General features: G+C 38.0%; 1 protein-coding gene across 1 annotated transcript in view; it reads right to left on the reverse strand.

Moving 5' to 3' along the window:
* Positions 1–18,145, reverse strand: part of HERC1 (HECT and RLD domain containing E3 ubiquitin protein ligase family member 1) — a 174,190-nt gene that overhangs the window by 118,415 nt on the left and 37,630 nt on the right. Inside the window, exons 4-12 of the mRNA XM_079769878.1 lie at positions 15,213–15,407; positions 14,115–14,426; positions 11,352–11,448; positions 10,632–10,775; positions 9,596–9,723; positions 4,243–4,387; positions 3,970–4,141; positions 2,035–2,169; positions 1,329–1,494 (exon numbers count right to left, since the gene is read on the reverse strand). Of these exons, the coding sequence (XP_079626004.1) occupies positions 1,329–1,494; positions 2,035–2,169; positions 3,970–4,141; positions 4,243–4,387; positions 9,596–9,723; positions 10,632–10,775; positions 11,352–11,448; positions 14,115–14,426; positions 15,213–15,407 (1,494 nt within the window). The remainder of the gene's footprint in view (positions 1–1,328; positions 1,495–2,034; positions 2,170–3,969; positions 4,142–4,242; positions 4,388–9,595; positions 9,724–10,631; positions 10,776–11,351; positions 11,449–14,114; positions 14,427–15,212; positions 15,408–18,145) is intronic.

Below are 18,145 nucleotides of genomic sequence, written 5' to 3' on the forward strand. Positions count from 1 at the left end.
TTCCTTAAGTCTACAATTGGTTCAAAATATAGCACTAAAAAAGAAAGAAACAAAACACAGCAACAGTGATTGCTGAAAACAGATAAATTACTAGAAGTTTTAGGGAGAAGTAAAAAGGAATAAAAACAGTCCTCAACAGAAACGGCCTTATACACACCCTGGGAGAATCCATATCCTAAGAACTCTCTTAAGACAGCGTAGCTACCAAGGAAGCTCAAGGAATAAATAAATGATTCTAAGGATACTTGTTTAAGTTAACTTCCTTACTTTATTTCAGTACTTTTCAACCTTTTAAAAAATATTTCACTACGTTATTGCTGATATTAAATTCTCAGTTTCAGGTTAATGTTAATACTCTTACCTGCAGCATCCCAGCGACATGCCCCTGCAGCAGAAAAATCACCATTTTTGTTTTTGTTTTATTTTAAATTGACATGTAAATCACATGCCAAAAAATTCTTGCATGCCCCACACTGGGGATTGAGCCTGAACCAGAAGGTTATCCAGCCTTAAAAAAGAAGTAAACACTGCCATATGCTACAACATAGATGAATCTTGAAGACATTATCTATATTATAAAAACCCAGTGGCCCTAATGCCATAACAACCAAAGACCAGCACGGGTGGGCAGGGCTGCGAGCATGGTGAGACCACGTGGGTGGGCGGGGCCGCGCGATTTCGCACGCTGGGCTTCTAGTAATAAATAAAACAAGCTAGTCATGAATAGACAAACAGTATATGATTCCACTTATATGACACACCTAGCATGTCAAAGTCATAGAGACAAAAAGTAGAATGGTGATTGCCAGGAGCTGGAGGGAGGGAAAATGGGAAGTTATTAAACATGGATGTAGAATTTCAATTTTATAAAATGAAAAGTTATGGAGATGGATGGTGGTAATAGCTGTACAACATTATGAATGTATTTAATGCCCCTGAACTGTACACTTAAAAATAGTTAAGATGGTAAATTTTATATTATATGTATTTTATCATAATAAAAATTAAGCTAGGTCATTGTGCTCATAAATTCATTTTCTGGTGTTCAAAAACAGGCATGTTTATAAATAGACAACTTCAATACAATGCAATACAATGAGAACATATATAAGAGAAACCTAACCTGGCAGGAGAGCAGGGAATGAAAGGTTTTCTCAGAAATGACATTTGAGCTTTATTTTCTTAAAGGACATTTGTTCTCCCAAGAAAATAGGAGTAGGGGAAAGAACATCCAAATGAAGTTTTCTAAGATATAGTTGAATTTCTAAGCTACAACCTCAGAGAAAGATGTGCCTTGAGATACAGATTCATGAGTCCTATACTCTTACCTCTTGGATTTCATCTGGGACAGTTGAGTCCATCAGTCTGAAGAGCAAATTTCGAAGTGGACCTGCCTGTCTCCCAAGAATGCTGGTAGCTACCCCTCCCGCAAGTGCAAGAGCAAGGTGATTTGATAGAAGCTTCAGGCACAGTTTGAGGAAACTGTGGTGTTCCCTGAAACCAAATAAACTGCAGTTAACTTTTGGAACATAAAAGAGCACGTGCTTTCCAGTTTCAGTAACATTTTTTTCTCTTTAAAAATTTTGTCAAATTATGACCAACAGTAATTTTTAAAACATGATTCATGAAATTATGGGTAACTCTCCAAAAAGATTTTTATCAACAAGTACCTAAGTTTAGCTCTTTTTTAGATTATAAAGAAATTTCATATAATTGAGAGGAAAATCAAACAAGAAAGAATAGTAAGTCAAAACTCTGGGGAGAGGCCAATGGGGGAAAAAGGAGACCTATGTAATACTTTAAACCAGCGGTCGCCAACCGGTGGTCCATGAGGTCCGAAAGGTTGGCGACCACTGCTTTAAACAATAAAGAATTAAGTAAGTAAGTAAGTAAGTAAGTAAGTAAGTAAATAAATAAATAAATAAATAAATTCATCCAGCATTCCAAAAATAAAAAAAATAGTAAGTCAAAACTTTAAATGAGTAATTAATAGACATGCACGCGCACACACAAATATACATATATAGAACATACCTTGATGAAGGGAAAGGGAGTGGGGGAATCTCACTGTTTATTTTATCACAGTATCTCTCAAGAAAAGAACGCAGGTGTGAGAAGGTACTCTCTTCAAGATCTACACAATAAGGTCGGTGCCATGCAACAACTTGTCTAGAAAAAAGCATTAAGAAAAATCATGGAGCCGCCTTAACATAAAATTTTTACACATGATCAAAACCAAAATCTAAACCATTACTAAAGCTAAAAGTTTCAACAAGATACACAGAAAACCTTATTGATTATGAAGGTGATAAAACCTTTCATTTTAGCAACTGAGGAAAACCAAGAATTGGCCATCCCTAGAGTTCTTCAATAAGAAAATATATAACCACCATCTGTTCTGTAAGGTTTGGATATTCACTCACCTGAAGGCAGAATGATCTACAGTGAAGACACATGATCTACAATAGCCCCTTCTAAGGGTCTATAAAATATATATTTCATTTTAAGAAACATAGTCTGACTCACAGTGACATACTGACATCTATTAAAGGAAAAACTCCTAAAAACTCTTGTGAAGATTTTCAAGATCTTGGAAACAAAATATCTACATATAAAATAGGAAGTTGCAGAGTTAATACTAATATAAATTATTTATATTCAATTTATTATCCTTTTGGGCTTTTGTTTTAGAGGGTATAAATGTATTTAATTGGTTACAATGTTATAATAAACCCCACCTGAATCCAAGGTCTAGAATGCAAATACAGTTGACCATTGAACAAAGCAGGGGTTACAGGTGCTGACCCTCTAGCCCAGTGCAGTAAAAAAATCCATGTAGAACTTTTGAATCCCCAAAACTTAACTGTAGTTGTCCCTCAGTATCTACAGGGGGTTGGTTGTAGGACACCACCCCGCCAACCCTTGTGAATACCAAAATCCGCAGGTGCTCATTTCCCCTATATAAAATGGCAGAGAAAAATGCATACAGTTGGGCCTCCAACTGCCACAGATTGAAAACTACTGTTTCCAATCCACAGTTGACTGAATTCGTGGATGCAAAATGCACAGATATGGAGGGCTGGCTGTATATTTATTGGCGAAAAATCTGTGTATGTATAAGTGGACCAGCACAGTTCAAAGCCATGTGGTTCAAGGGTCAACTGTATAATCATTCTAGGTTGTAAATTAGCCCACATGCATCTAAAAATATCTGAAACAACCCTCAAATTCCTTAAAATTCAATCTCCCAATATTGGCTAAAAATCACCTACCCAATTAAACAGATCTATGTTTGTCACTTCATGAAAAAGCTAAATTCCTGCAAAAAGTAACTTATTTTATTTAAAAGTCTGGCAACTACTTTTTCTAAAAACCAACCAGATAGAGGGTACAGAGGCTAATTAATTATTTAAATCAATTAAGCCTACTTCTGGTTTTGATTATTTTAATTTAATTTCCTCTTGATATTTATACATTTAATTTTAAAATCATTATCTGGGCCCGGCCAGTGTGACTCAATGGTTGAGCACTGACCCATGAACCAGGAGGTCATGGTTCAATAACAGGTCAGGGCACATGCCCAGGTTGTGGGCTCTATCTCCAGTAGGGGGTGTGCAGGAGGCAGCCGATCAATGATTCTCTCTCAGCATTGATGTTTCTATCTCTCTCCCTTCCTCTCTCTAAAATAAATAAAACATTTTTTAATCATTATCTGGACACAGAAGAAATTCAAAATGTTTAGAAGACAAATTAAGAAAATATCTTAAATACAGGGGATAACCTCATGCTTATAAAACATATCTAACCCCAATATTCAAATGAAAAGAAATCTAGATGTCAACTATGATAATAAAAAAATACTAAAAATGTTCAGAAGGGTATTTTAAAACAAAGCATAGTTATTTCAGTTTTTACTAGTGCTTCTACTGTTATTAAAACACAAAATTTTTTAAATGTGGCCACTCTTACCTGTCTCTAGGAAGAGCAGTCCATGCCAGACTATGTGATGTTCCAGCAGAGATCTGCTGAATAGCTATGCCATCTAAGCCACTCACTTTCTTTGGTTTAGTAATAGGACCTGTGGAATTTCCTTGGCCACACTGCCCCATTGAGTTATTGCCCCAGGCATAAACTTCATTATCTAAAACAAAACACGAAGAACAAAAGAAAAGCCCAATTTAAATGTAATGTATTTGTGGAAGATGATAGTTAATACTAATTCTTAAAAACAAATGACTTTACCATGAGAAAGAGCCAAACAATGACTGTCTCCAATAGAAATATCAACTATTCTGGTGGCAGCCAGTTCTTCAATAAGCTTGGGTCTCAAAGCTGTAGCTTCTGAAGAACCACAACCTAGACAAGCTCCACAGCCCCAAGCATAGACCTGAAACGAATAGAAATACACTACACATAATAACCTGAGAAATTAGAAATAAATATTATAAAAAACAGTGTGATTTAATACTAAATAATAACTTTATTGTTGAAATAGTATTTACTGTTTTGATTCTTTTAAAAATGCTCATAGTAATTTATTTTGCTGTTTTTAAAAGTTTATTATATAGGCAGACAAAAACCTGAGCTGAAAGAAAAATAATTGGTCATAAAAAAATATATGGAAGGATCTTCTGAGAGATTCTGCCAAAGATACTTATTGACTTTCATTGTGTTATATTTGCCCAAGTTTAGTAGCTTAGAAATACTGTTGCTATCTTAAAACTTCTCCTTTACATGTTTCTTACATTGAAGGTCCCCACAAATATTATTGTGTTGACTAGACCAAGGTGTGATCATATAAAAAAAATTCTATAAATCACAAAACTGCCATTTATGATTTAGTTGAAAAATACCTTACCTCATTGTGATAACAATTTTAATTACCACTTAGAAAGAGGACCATGTGAAACAAACATCTTTATTTTTGACTAATACTGATTAAAGATGTTTGAGGGAAATATGAGGTGAAAAATATGAAATATAAAAGAATAAACAACTGCCAATTTGGCAACCCAAAAGCAAAATAATCAGCAAACTGAACAATTTTTTTTCTTTCAATGGGTCTTATAGACTCTTATCTTTGTGCCATCAAGTTTGGGAATTATTTTGTCTTGTAATCCTAGCTAATAAAAGAGTAATATGCAAATTAACCATCACTCCACTACACCCACAAGCTACACGCACCATCCAATCAAGAGCAAGTATGCAAATTAACCCCAACCAAGATGGCTGCGGCCACTGAGTGAGCAGGAGGGAGGCTTGGGTTTCCCTGGCGATGGAGGAAGCCAAGCTTTCCGCACACCCTGGCCGGCCCAGGCCTCCGGCCTCCGCTTAAGGCTACAAAGTTTCAATTATAGAAGATAAATAAATAGCAACAGAAATGGCTGCCGCCACAGAGCAAGCAGGAGGCTTAGCTTTGCTCCAGGCTACAAAGTTTCAATTGTAGAAGATAAATCCCAGATACCAGGGCCTCCCCTTGGGTAGGCCTGCAAACCATCACAGGCCCCTCGCCCAGGCCGCCCCACGTCACAAGGGAACCCCCACCCTGATATGGGACACCCTTCAGGGCAAACCAGCCAGCCCCTACCCGTGCACCAGGCCTCTATCCTATCTAATAAAAGAGTAATATGCAAATTGACCATCACTCTAATACACAAGATGGCTGCCCCCACGTGGTCAAAGATCCTGCCCCCATGGGGACACAAGATTGCCACCACAAGATGGCCAGGAGGGAAGGGCAGTTGGGAGGGACCAGGCCTGCAAGGGAGGGCAGTTGGGGGTGATCAAGCCTGCAGGGGAGGGCAATTAGGGGTGACCAGGCCAGCAGAGGAGGGAAGTTGGGGGCAACCAGGCCTGCAGGGAAGAGCAGTTCGGGGGGACCCAGGCCTGCAGGGGAGAGCAGTTGGGGGGGACCAGGCCTGCAGGGGAAGGCAGTTAGGGGTGACCAGACCTGCAGGGGAGGGCAGTTAGGGGCAAACAGGTTGGCAGGGGAGCAGTTAGGCATCAATCAGGCTGGCAGTGAGTGGTTAGGGGGTGATCAGGCTGGCAGGCAGAAGCGGTTAGGGGCAATCAGGAAGGCAGGCAGGCGAGCAGTTGGGAGCCAGCAGTCCTGGATTGTGAGAGGGAAGTCCGACTGCCCTAAACGGGCAGTCGGACATCCCTCGAGGGGTCCCAGATTGGAGAGGGTGCTGGCTGGGCTGAGGGACACCCTCCGACCCCCCGTGCACGAATTTCGTGCACCGGGCCTCTAGTTATTTCAGGAAAGAGAGGTTAAACCTCTTCAACAAAAAAATGAAGAGCGAATACTTTTACCAGTTGCCAAAGAACTTATTAATGTACTAGCGTTCCCGTTGCAGGAAAAATCCTGCAATAGGGTTTCCTGCTGCACTCTACCCCACCCTGCCTGCTCTCCTCCCTTGTCCCCCGCCCCCGCGATCTCCGCCAGCCCCCCTGCTTTTCTAACTTCTCCGCCAGCCTGGTCTCCTTCCTTCTTCCCTGGCCCCGCCTCCGCTCCTCCCTTTTCCCCTGGCCCGCCTTCTCTGCCAGCCCGCCTGCTTTTCCCTTCTCCCCCGGCCCCGCCCCTGCTCCTCCCTTCTCCCCCACCCCGCCTTCTCCACCAGCCCCCCTGCTTTTCTAACTTCTCCGCCAGCCCGCTCTCCTTCCTTCTCCCCTGGCCCCACCTCCGCTCCTCCCTTCTCCCCTGGCCCTGCCTCCGCTCCTCCCTTCTCCCCTGGCCCCGCCTCCACTCCTCCCTTCTCCCCTGGCCCCACCTCCGCTCATCCCTTCTCCTCCCCCCGGCTTGCTAGCTTTGCTCCCTTCTGCAGCTCTTGGCTTCTTTCTACGCTATCGCGATATGCAAATTAGCCGCCATCTTTGTTGGGATAATTTGCATATTCGTCCTGATTGGTTGGTGGGCATGGCTTGGGTGTAGCGAAGGTGCGGTCAATTTGCATATTTGTCTATTATTAGATTAGATAGAATGCCACATAATTCCAGTACAAGAAAGGTTTATGTTAGGAGGGGTTAGGAACTAAAGATAAATAAATTGATAAAATATATGGTCAATGTCATTGAAAATCTCCTAAATCATTCAAATACAATATAGTACTGTCACTCATTAAGACCCACAAAGGTCGTGCTCTCCCTCTCAGGAGTACAGCCGTGCCTGTGCTTGCCCTCCTCCCCGCCACCCAAATAAAAGACTCACATAGCTAAGTTTTGCTACTGCAGTATTTCTTTGCTTGAATACACGATGAAGAACTACTTGGCTTGCATTTTAGGGGCCTTGTTGTATAAAAAAAATACATACTGTATCACACTTAATATGGTGGTGAGTTAGCACTGAAGAGGCCTGAGGGACTGAGATGAACCAAGGAAAAAGTAGATGTTCATTTCATGCTCAGCAAGTAGTATAATGGTAAACAGAACTACCCTTACCATTCAAAAGTATTTCTCTCTCACTTTATTTTTTTCTCAGTTTATGTATTTGATTTCACATAACTTAGTGTACTCATAGAGCAAACAATTTACATGTTTCTTTGGAATTTAATGTACTTAATTTATTACTATTATTATATTACTAGAGGCCGGGTGCACGAATTCGTGCACCAGTGGGTTCCCTCGGCCTGGCCTGAGGGATTGGGCCAAAACTGGCTCTCCGACATCCCCTGAGGGGTTCCAGATTACGAGACGGTGCAGGCCAGGCCAAGGGAGGTTGGCCAGCCAGGGAGGGACTGCGGGAGGGCTCCAGGGCATGTCCGGCCCATCTCGCTCTGTCCCAATCAGCCGAACCCCAGCAGCAAGCTAACCTAACCAGTCGGAACATCTGCCCCCTGGTGGTCAGTGCACGTCATAGAGACTGGTGGACCAGTCGATTGTCTGCCCCCTGGTGGTCAGTGCACATCAGAGCAAGCGGTTGAGCGGCCTTAGCATATCATTAGCATATTACGCTTTGATTGCTTGAATGGACGACCGAACGACCATACACTTAGCATATTAGGCTTTTATTATATAGGAGGATTAGCAACTAATAGTTAAACAGTACTTCTTGGTTTATAGAAACTTTCCATTCAAATAATAGTTGTTTATGATCATTTGTAAGAAAGTAGGAATTATTACTCTTCTCTTACAAAAGAAGCATTGATGCTCAAGAGAGGTTGGTGATTTGCCTGTGTTTATACAACAAATAAATGAGCATCTTCTGGCTTCAATTCATTGATTCTTAGCACAAAACTCTCAGTGAGAAAGATGTAAAAGAGAAGTTAGAAGTTTTAAGTTTTAAGGTAGCAACCAGCATTGTAACAAATGACTAATGTAGTCAAGTACAAGGTGATAGTTTGAGGTAGATTATTAAAAATTTATTTATTGATTTTTTTTCTTTAGAGACAGAGAAAGAGGGAGGGGGTGGATGAGAGAGGGAGAGAAGAGAGGTGAGAGGGGAGAGGGGGAGAAAAGGAAAGAGAGGGGAGGGGAGAGAGAGAGAGAAAGAAACATGGATCTGTTGCTCCACTTATTTATGTAGTCATTGCTTCATTTTTATATGTGCCCTGACTGGGGACAGAGCCCGCAACCTTGGTGTATGGGGATGACGTTCTAACCAACTGAGCTAATGGGCCAGGGCATGAGGTAGATTTTTTAGGACACAAGGCATTCAAGTCTCTAAAAAAAAAAATTTTTTTTAAATATATTTTACTGATTTTTTACAGAGAGGAAGGGAGAGTAATAGAGAGTTAGAAACATCGACCAGCTGCCTCCTGCACACCCCTAACTGGGGATGTGCCTGCAACCAAGGTACATGCCCTTGACCAGAATCGAACCTGGGACCCTTCAGTCTACAGGCTAACGCTCTATCCACTGAACCAAACCGATTAGGGCTCAAAAAATTTTTTTTAAATTATATGTTAATTTCCACTTTGCTGCTCATCTGCCTTTTGATTTAGTTCGAAAATATTTTTATACCACCACCTGGCACATAAGGGATTCCTATATGTAAGAGAATGAGTGGTTAGCTCCCTTTTCCACTGTCACTGCTGATGGATTTAAGCAGGAAATTACTGTCAGTCTATCACCATACCAGGACCTTTTCCATCACCAACAAACGAAGGGAAGTCAAGATACTCATGTATAAGTTCAAAAGTTTATAAAGAGATTGTAAAATTCTGACTATTCTAAGCCTGACTAACCCTTTCTTAGGACACCTAAACCTCTCAGATTATTTTCCATATGGAAATGTTCTCCTTACCCTCTCTTTTGATCACCTTCTTGCTTTGTTAGTTAGTTCATATCACTGGTTCCAGCAAGATCTAGTCTCTCTTTCCCCCACTATCCATGATTTTTAGGAAAACACTTAAAGGTTGCTGAGTGCTAAAAGGTTTTATAAAACCATCTTAATACAAAGAACAGGGGGCTAAGGGCAGGTTTACCTGGGTCACACAGGCCAGGTCAGAAAACCTGATTCCTTCTCAGATATTGTACTTCAAACAGGAGAAAATATATATGTTTTAAATGTATTTTTTAACTTTAAATTTTGAATTACCTTTTTGTCACCTAGTTCTAGGAAATAATCTAAGCCTTGATGCTCATCCCTTAGTCTTACCTGCCCTGTTGATGTCAAAGAAAGTGAAGACTGGCTCCCAGCACAAACTTTGCGTATGAACATTCCTTGTAAAGCTTCAATAACTTTAGGTTTATATACCCTGTTGGTATCACCATGGCCAAGTTTGCCTATGAAAACAAACACATTCAGGTTAAATAATTAATTTGTGTTAAAGAACCTCTATTCTTGCAATTAAAACCACTTTAAGATATAGACAATTATTTTTGTTTTTCTCTCCTTTTATAGTGATATTTCTAACTTCATATTTGCTGATATGCTAAATAGCTCCTATATTAGAGTGCATATGAAGTAATTGTTTCTAATTTTTGAAAAGATTTAATAGTTCATGAACTAGAAAACTTGGCAAATCACTAAAGAAGAAAAATAAATGGCTAACATATATTCAACCTTACTAAGGCCCAAAAATACAATTTAAATGGTATTATTTTCACTATTGAAATAATTTTTTAAATTATCTTACTTTAATACCTAGTGGGGTATTAAAGAATATGGGGAAGTGCGCATTCTCACATTACTGATAGGAGTGACTAAGTAAAGTGGACAAAGATTCAGTCATTCATTGTACTATTTTTAATACTGAAAAAAATTGGAAACTCTCTAGATACTCAACAATAAACTGGTTTTATAAGTTGTGCTACAATCGCATGAAAGAATACTTTGAGAATACTATAAGAAAAATGTAGAGCCATGCTTGTTGACATAGAAAGATACTCATAAAATACTGTTAGATAAAAACCAGCAGTTTATTAAATAATATCTATGGTAAATATAGGCCTGCTTTGGTTTTTAAAAAACATCTGTGCAGCAATATACAGTATGTACATATTTAGATGTCTATCTACCGAAGTTTTAACAATGGTTATAGCAACATTTGTAGAAACAGTTCATTTTAAGTTTTTTAATTTCTATCATCAGTATTTGGGTTTTTCTACAATAGACATGTACAACTGAAAAATAATTTTTAAAAATCTCAAGAAAAAAGGCCAAAGTAATCAACAAATAAATGTTTACATACCATTGTCGCCTCCTCCAAACGACCATACAGTTCTCCCGTCTTTAGATAAAGCAATAGTATGTGAACTGCCACAAGAAACTTCTCCTACATTGCTAATGTCTTTTACTAATGTTGGAATGTTACGGCTATTACTGTCACCGTGACCTTGGTAAAACACAACAAAAAAGAAATATTAACTCTTTTTCTTTCGGCCATTACTTCACAGCTGGAATACACATTACAAGTTAATAGAAGAATTAATGCATTTTTAAGTGCAGATAAATATGAAAAACAGAATCATTTCTATCATCTTCTCTCATTCAATCTTCTAGGCAACTCCCAAACTGTGTCACCCAGTCTCCCCAATGACTCATTAGGACATTCTATTTATGCTCCTCTCAGAGCACTTTGTCAAATGCTATCTAGTATCATGCTCATATTGATTTGTTTTCCCTTCCCACCAGATTATACACATCAAGATCATGATGGTATCTTTCTTATCACTGAAATCCTGCAGTGCCTGTTCATAGTACACACTCAGTAAATATTTGATAGATTTCATTACATTTTTAAATTTTAGCACCAAAATCTAGGTATTCTGTATATAAACTTATCTTCCTCTGAACTTAAATACTAACAAAATAAATTACAGTCTTTGGCCTATTAATTCTAGTCTCACTCAATAACCATCATCATTTCTATTTTTCAATGAGAATAATGTCAATTAAAAAAAAATGTTACCTAATCTTCCAAAGTCTCCTTCACCCCATGTGTACAATTCACCATCCTCTGTTACAGCAGCGCTATGTCTGTATCCAGCCGACACACAAACAACTACCTGCATTGCACACAAAGTGAATTTGATGAACACGAAGATGATAAAACATATAGTTCATATTTGACCCTGTACAAAGAGACTTCAAAGATACTGATATTCACAACTCATCTAGGACAAGGCTGCCTGGCTAAAGGATCAAGAAAGTGCTGAAATATGTTCTATATTTCAGAGCAGTGGCTATATGCTCTACATTGGCCAGGCCACAAACCCTGGTTTCCACCCAGAGGAGAGGACAACTTTTCTTAATTCAATTCACACAAAGGCAGTGTAAAAGCTAGCAACTCCCCCAACCCCAAATATATCAGCCTAATCACTTGCAAAAATATTATCTCACTACTCAAGTCTTTACTCAAAGAGTTGGAGAGGGCTAAACTCATGGAACAATAAAAAAAAAAAGTGTAAATAAAATGTTAAAATAAAACCTCCAATCCTGGCTAATCAAGTAAAACTCATTATATAATAGGAATAACTCTCAAAAACACACTGACTATTACCAATGCAGAAAGATCTAAGCCATATATAAGCTTACATTAACTAAACTCCTGACAGTAGTTTTTACCCTCAAGTAAAAACTATATACCCTCAGCTATATGAGTAAAAATTAGGGGAATAAAGGCATGAACCAATATATTTTGGGAACCACTCATACCTTTTAACACTGATCAAAATCACTTTTTTCTTACTGAAAAAAGATACATAGGGAAAAAATCTACACCAATAACTCCATGTCTTTTCAATTTCTAGTTTCTCTAATATAAAAAATTAGAACTAATTTAAAAAAATTGTAATTAAGGAAGAAAGGAGGTACAAAGACTAGGAAAACACAACTTCAAATAGTGTTTATCTGAAGTTCCTTAGAGCCCCATATTCAACATCTTATCAAGTATCCCCTGATATTGTCAAGTAGATTCCAAAGGTCACTGCTTGGGGGTTGATGTCTCAATTAAAATATTGCAAGTTACAATAAACTAAAATTCATTTGATTAGCCAACCTTGTCAACCAACCTCCCATGAAGGAAAAGTGTCCCACATGTAATCCTATCTAATAAAAGAGTAATATGCAAACTGACCATCACTCCAACACACAAGATGGCTGCCCCCATGTGGTCAAAGATCTTGCCCCCATTTGGACACAAGATGGCCGCCACAAGATGGCCAGCAGGGGAGGGCACTTGGGAGGGACAGGCCTGCAAGGGAGGGCAGTTGGGGGCCATCAGGCCAGCAGGGGAGGGCAGTTGGGAAGGACCAGGCCTGCAAGGGAGGGCAGTTGGGGGCAATCAAGCCTGCAGGTGAGGGCAATTAGGGGTGACCAGGCCAGCAGAGGAGGGAAGTTGGGGGTGACCGGGCCTGCAGGGAAGGGCAGTTGTGGGGGACCTAGGCCTATAGGGGAGAGCAGTTGGGGGGGGGGACCAGGCCTGCAGGGGAGGGCAGTTAAGGGCAAACAGGCTGGCAGGGAGTGGTTAGGGGGTGATCAGGCTGGCGGGGGGGGGGGGGGGGGTGGTGGCCAGGGCGAGGTCAATGGGGGAAAAAGGAGACATATGTAATACTATATATAATACTTTAAACAATAAAATTAAAAAAACATACATAAATATATATATACATATATACTATATACATTTGAAATAATATTTGAAAAATATTTTCTCTCAAAATTCTTAGTTACAAATGCTGTTTTAAATCTTTCTGAAAATGAATTTATTTAAAATGTGAATCATTTTATACTACAGGATTTGTATATATAAAATATGAAACAACGCCGAAACCGGTTTGGCTCAGTGGATAGAGCGTCGGCCTGCGGACTGAAAGGTCCCAGGTTCGATTCCGGTCAAGGGCACATATCTTGGTTGCGGGCACATCCCCAGTAGGGGGTGTGCAGGAGGCAGCTGATCGATGTTTCTCTCTCATCGATGTTTCTAACTCTCTATCTCTCTCCCTTCCTCTCTGTAAAAAATCAATAAAATAAATTTTAAAAAAATATATATGAAACAAAATCTTTTTTTTTTACAAAAAAACAAACTCAGATCAGAAAAAGTAAACATATGAAATGACAATTTCAATATTGTTTTCATAAAAGCAAGCTTTTCTTATTAAACTTTTAGGATGTATTTAAGATGCATAAAGCAGAAACCAGGGATATTGTAACTATGACAGCACACAATTTGGGGACCTAATAAAACTGCAGACCCTGAAAAAAAAAAAAAAGCCTTATGTAAGTTTCTGTTAAAATGCTACTTCCTCCAAGAGAACTCTGACCTCATTATCTAATATCACACACCTCACCCAAGTTAGTATCTATTACATTACTCAATTTTCCTTTACTATTATTTGAAATTATTTTATGTTTGTTTACTTATTTATTATCTTTATCCCACAGATTAAAGCTCCATGAAAGCAAGGAGGCCTGAAGTTCCTTAGAGCCCCATATTCAGTTTCCTTACCTGAGAAATGAGAAAATAACTACCTGAATAAGGTTATTATAAGAATTAAAATTAAATAATGTATGTGAAAATGTTTTGTAAACCATAAAATAACTATTCAAAAGATAATCCATAGAGCTGGGGGAACGCAACTTCAGAAGGAACACAACAAAATCTGAAAGATATTGTCAATTATAGCACCAGTGCATCTAATTATTTTTTTAAGTTAAAAAAGAAAGCGCATACCTTTCCTTGAAGAGGGCCCTGAATAAGCTTGGGATATTTCTGTGTTGAACTATTTCCATGTCCCAGTTTCCCATAATCACCATCTCCCCAACTGAAGACTTCTCCTTCTGTGGTAAAAGCTAAAGTGTGACCATCAGATCCTTTGGAAGATGAAACCTTTTTAATGGACCTGTGAGGCTCAAATGTTAACTTTTTTAAAGTAGACTGATTATTAGAATCTCCAAGGCCCAGTCTCCCATAGCTGCCTTTACCACAAGCTCTGACAGAGCCATCCGTAGAAATGACAAAAGTGCAGTATTGTCCAGCTTCAATCTATAAGCAAACAAATAGAAATGTAAATATAAAATGCTTCTGTTAGAATCAATGTGTTAATATTTATGGTTGTTTTTACCAAAGAGGCTCAAAGGAAGTCTTTTAAAGCCAACTAGGGCATGGATCTTCATAGAGATTGAAAAGTAAATAGAAAATTAAGAAAACCATTAATGGCCTTTTCATGTTGCCTTTGTTGTGCTCAAATTAACATATATTCCTCTTTCCAGGTTATTTACCTGGTCATGGTTCAATGAAACAACAAAGTAAAATGTTTTAACCTCCTCTTATAATTAAAGGACAAAAAATAAAATGTTCCTATAAATTCCTTAGGGTCCATTATGGAACCATATTATATTCTAAATTCATTTAAAAATGTTTTAATGAAAATAATAATAAAATAGAACATCTAGCTTAGCTAACGGTAGTTACAAATGTAAAAAAGTGACCATAATAGAAAAATGAAATACCAATCTGGCAAAGGGAAAATTCCAGTTTTTATTTAGTATTACTTACCATTTATGTTGAATATAATGGTAAGTATGTTGCCACTCATAATTCTTTTTAAAAATCCAGATCCCAACTTAATTTTTTAAAACTTGGGAATAGCGTTAGGGAAATGAGGGACTAAAAATGTTTTTTCTATTAAAATGAAAAAACTGGCACAGTATGATATAGAAACAATAGAGATAAACAATCAAGAATCTTCACTCATTTAAAAAACACTCTTATAATTATTTAAAGCAAACCCTGTCATCTACCAATCTGTAAGGTATGCAAATAACTCACGGTCTGAGCATCAGAGAAACTGGGAGCCAGTTTGGGCTGTAATATTTTCTCCTGTGTGCCTTCTACCAACTGATGGCTGCTATTGCTCCCCCAAACATAAACCTCACAGGTTTCTGAGACAATGGGAGCATCACCAGTCTGAATGCTATCTGGGCTAGCACATGTTCTTGAGTAATCAGAAGCCATTCTGCAAACCTATTAAAATTAAAAACATACAATGAATTGTCAAAATATTTTTAAAGTAGACATTTTAATAAATATTCTGTAATTACTGTTAACTTTGCTTCTTCTAAAACTCCCAACTGCTCAAATAACCTAACAACTCATCCATTCTTAAACACAGATGGCTAGACTATATACTACTATAGAATAAACCACTAAAACAGTGGTTCTCAACCTTTCTAATGCCGCGACCCTTTAATACAGTTCCTCATGTTGTGGTGACCCCCAACCATAAAATTACTTTCATTGCTACTTCATAACTGTAATTTTGCTACTATTATGAATCGTAATGTAAATATCTGTGTTTTCCGATGGTCTTAGGCAACCCTGCTAGCGGTTCTCAACCTGTGCGTGGCGACCCACAGGTTGAGAACCGCTGCTGTAGAGCCTAAGACCATCATAAAACACAGATATTTACATTAAGATTCATAACAGTAGCAAAATTACAGTTATGAAGGAGCAACGAAAATAATTTTATGGTTGGGGGTCACCACAACATGAGGAACTGTATGTATTAAAGGGTCGCGGCATTAGAAAGGTTGAGAACCACTGCACTAAAAGATACAAATAAAGATGACAAAAATGGGGAGATGGAGATACACAAGCAAACCTTTTTAACTAAAAATTTTATTGCATACAATAGCATTATAGAAAAACAGAGCTTACCAAAGTAGGAAATAATCACCATTGATAATCCCCTCACCATAATACAATGTTATATTTTTTACATATGTCCTTCCAGAATTTTATGTTCTTTAACAGTTATTACAGTGGATATATAAAAGTGATGATACTACCCCAGCCAGTTTGGCTCAGTGGATAGAGCTTTCTTCAAAGGGTCCTGGGTTCAATTCTGATCAAGGGCACGTACCTCAGTTGCAGGCTCCTCCCTCACCCAGGCCCTGGTCAGGGCTCGTGCAGGAGGCAATCAACTGATGTGTTTCTTTCACATTGATATTTCTCTTTGTCTTTCTCTCTCTCTTCCACTCTCTCTAAAAATCAATGAAAAAATATCCTTGGGTGAAGGATTAAAAAAAAAAGTGATGATATAAAAGACTCATGCAAAATTTCCATATTGTGCCGAAACCGGTTTGGCTCAGTGGATAGAGCGTCAGCCTGCGGACTCAAGGGTCCCAGGTTCGATTCCGGTCATGGGCATGTACCTTGGTTGCGGGCACATCCCCAGTAGGGGGTGTGCAAGAGGCAGCTGATCGATGTTTCTCTCTCATCGATGTTTCTAACTCTCTATCCCTCTCTCTTCCTCTCTGTAAAAAATCAATAAAATATATTTTTTTAAAAAAATTCCATATTGTCTACCTACTCTTCCTAAATGAACTGATAATATTCCATCTAATATAAAAATCACAATTCATTTAACTACTTTCCTTTAACTGGTCATTTAGATTCTTCCTACTTATTTGTAATATAAGCTATTTTTAATATATCTGTTATGACATTTTTATTACTTCCTTAGCAGACCTAGAGAAAACTCAGAAATGGGACTACTACATAAAAAAAATAATAACAATCTTATGATTCTTGACACATACTATACTAAACTGCTTTCCAAAACAGTACTACAACATTATTTTATCACTAGTGCTATCCTAAAAACAGTAATAGTCCCGAGCAATTCAATAGTCACATATATAGTATACACATATATACATAAAATAAAAATCATGACTTATTTACCATTTGTGTTGAATATAATGGTAAAGGTTGTTGCCATTCATAATGCTTTTTAAAAATCCAGGCTTTTTCCCCATCCCACCAACCCTACCAAAATTGTAGGACCCAGGATAGCCATCCCAGTTACCCTAACCAAGAAATAGAGTGATATGAGTACAAGTTTTCACTGTATCCATACCAATAATAAGTATTGTGCTTTTTTTTTCTTTTGTGCAAACTTAAGTAGGGAAAAGAGGATACATTATTTTAACTTCACATTTCCTTATTATCAATAGAACTAAAGTTTCTCCATCTATTTGTTTATTATTTATTTATTGGGGCTTAATAGATTTTACTGACTTGTATGAACTCCATACAATACAGATATTAACTCTGACTATAACTGTTGTCAATACATTGTCTGCATTTTAGTTTTTTTCCTGAATCAAATGAAACAATAAAAGACAAATCTTCAATAGTCAATGTATTTGATTACCAACCCATTACATAAAGGAAATAGAGTAATTTAAGTCAGAATCTTTACATAGTATCTACAATGGAATAATATGTGTCTAGACAAATATTTTCCAGTGAACAATGAGGACAGTTCTGAGAACATACAACATATGTATAAGGGAAGGTTGCCAGTCCCTAATAAAATATCTGAAATTTTGCTGGAGATGAAAGGATAGTGGGTCCAAGTGAGTTAGAATATTTCATCTAAAGATATCTATATATAAAAAAGGCTAAGTGACCAACTGTACATCCATCTGACCGTCCGACCGACCACCAGGTACATATAACGCGCACTGACATTTTAAAAATAAAAGTTGACTCGTGCATGCGCGATGCATATAAAGCTTTCGCTGGCGCCAATCGCATGCATGTGTTTCAATCTATCATTGTCAATCATGAATTTGGTTGACACTTCTATTATAGAGAAAGGGTGAATAGCAATATTAAAATATTCCTTCTAATTAATTTCCTTTCAATGTGCATGAATCCACGCACTGGGCCACTAGAATTAGTATAATATGACT

Source organism: Cnephaeus nilssonii, assembly GCF_951640355.1.
Source record: "Cnephaeus nilssonii genome assembly, chromosome: 4".
In the NCBI taxonomy this organism is placed as follows: domain Eukaryota; kingdom Metazoa; phylum Chordata; class Mammalia; order Chiroptera; family Vespertilionidae; genus Cnephaeus; species Cnephaeus nilssonii.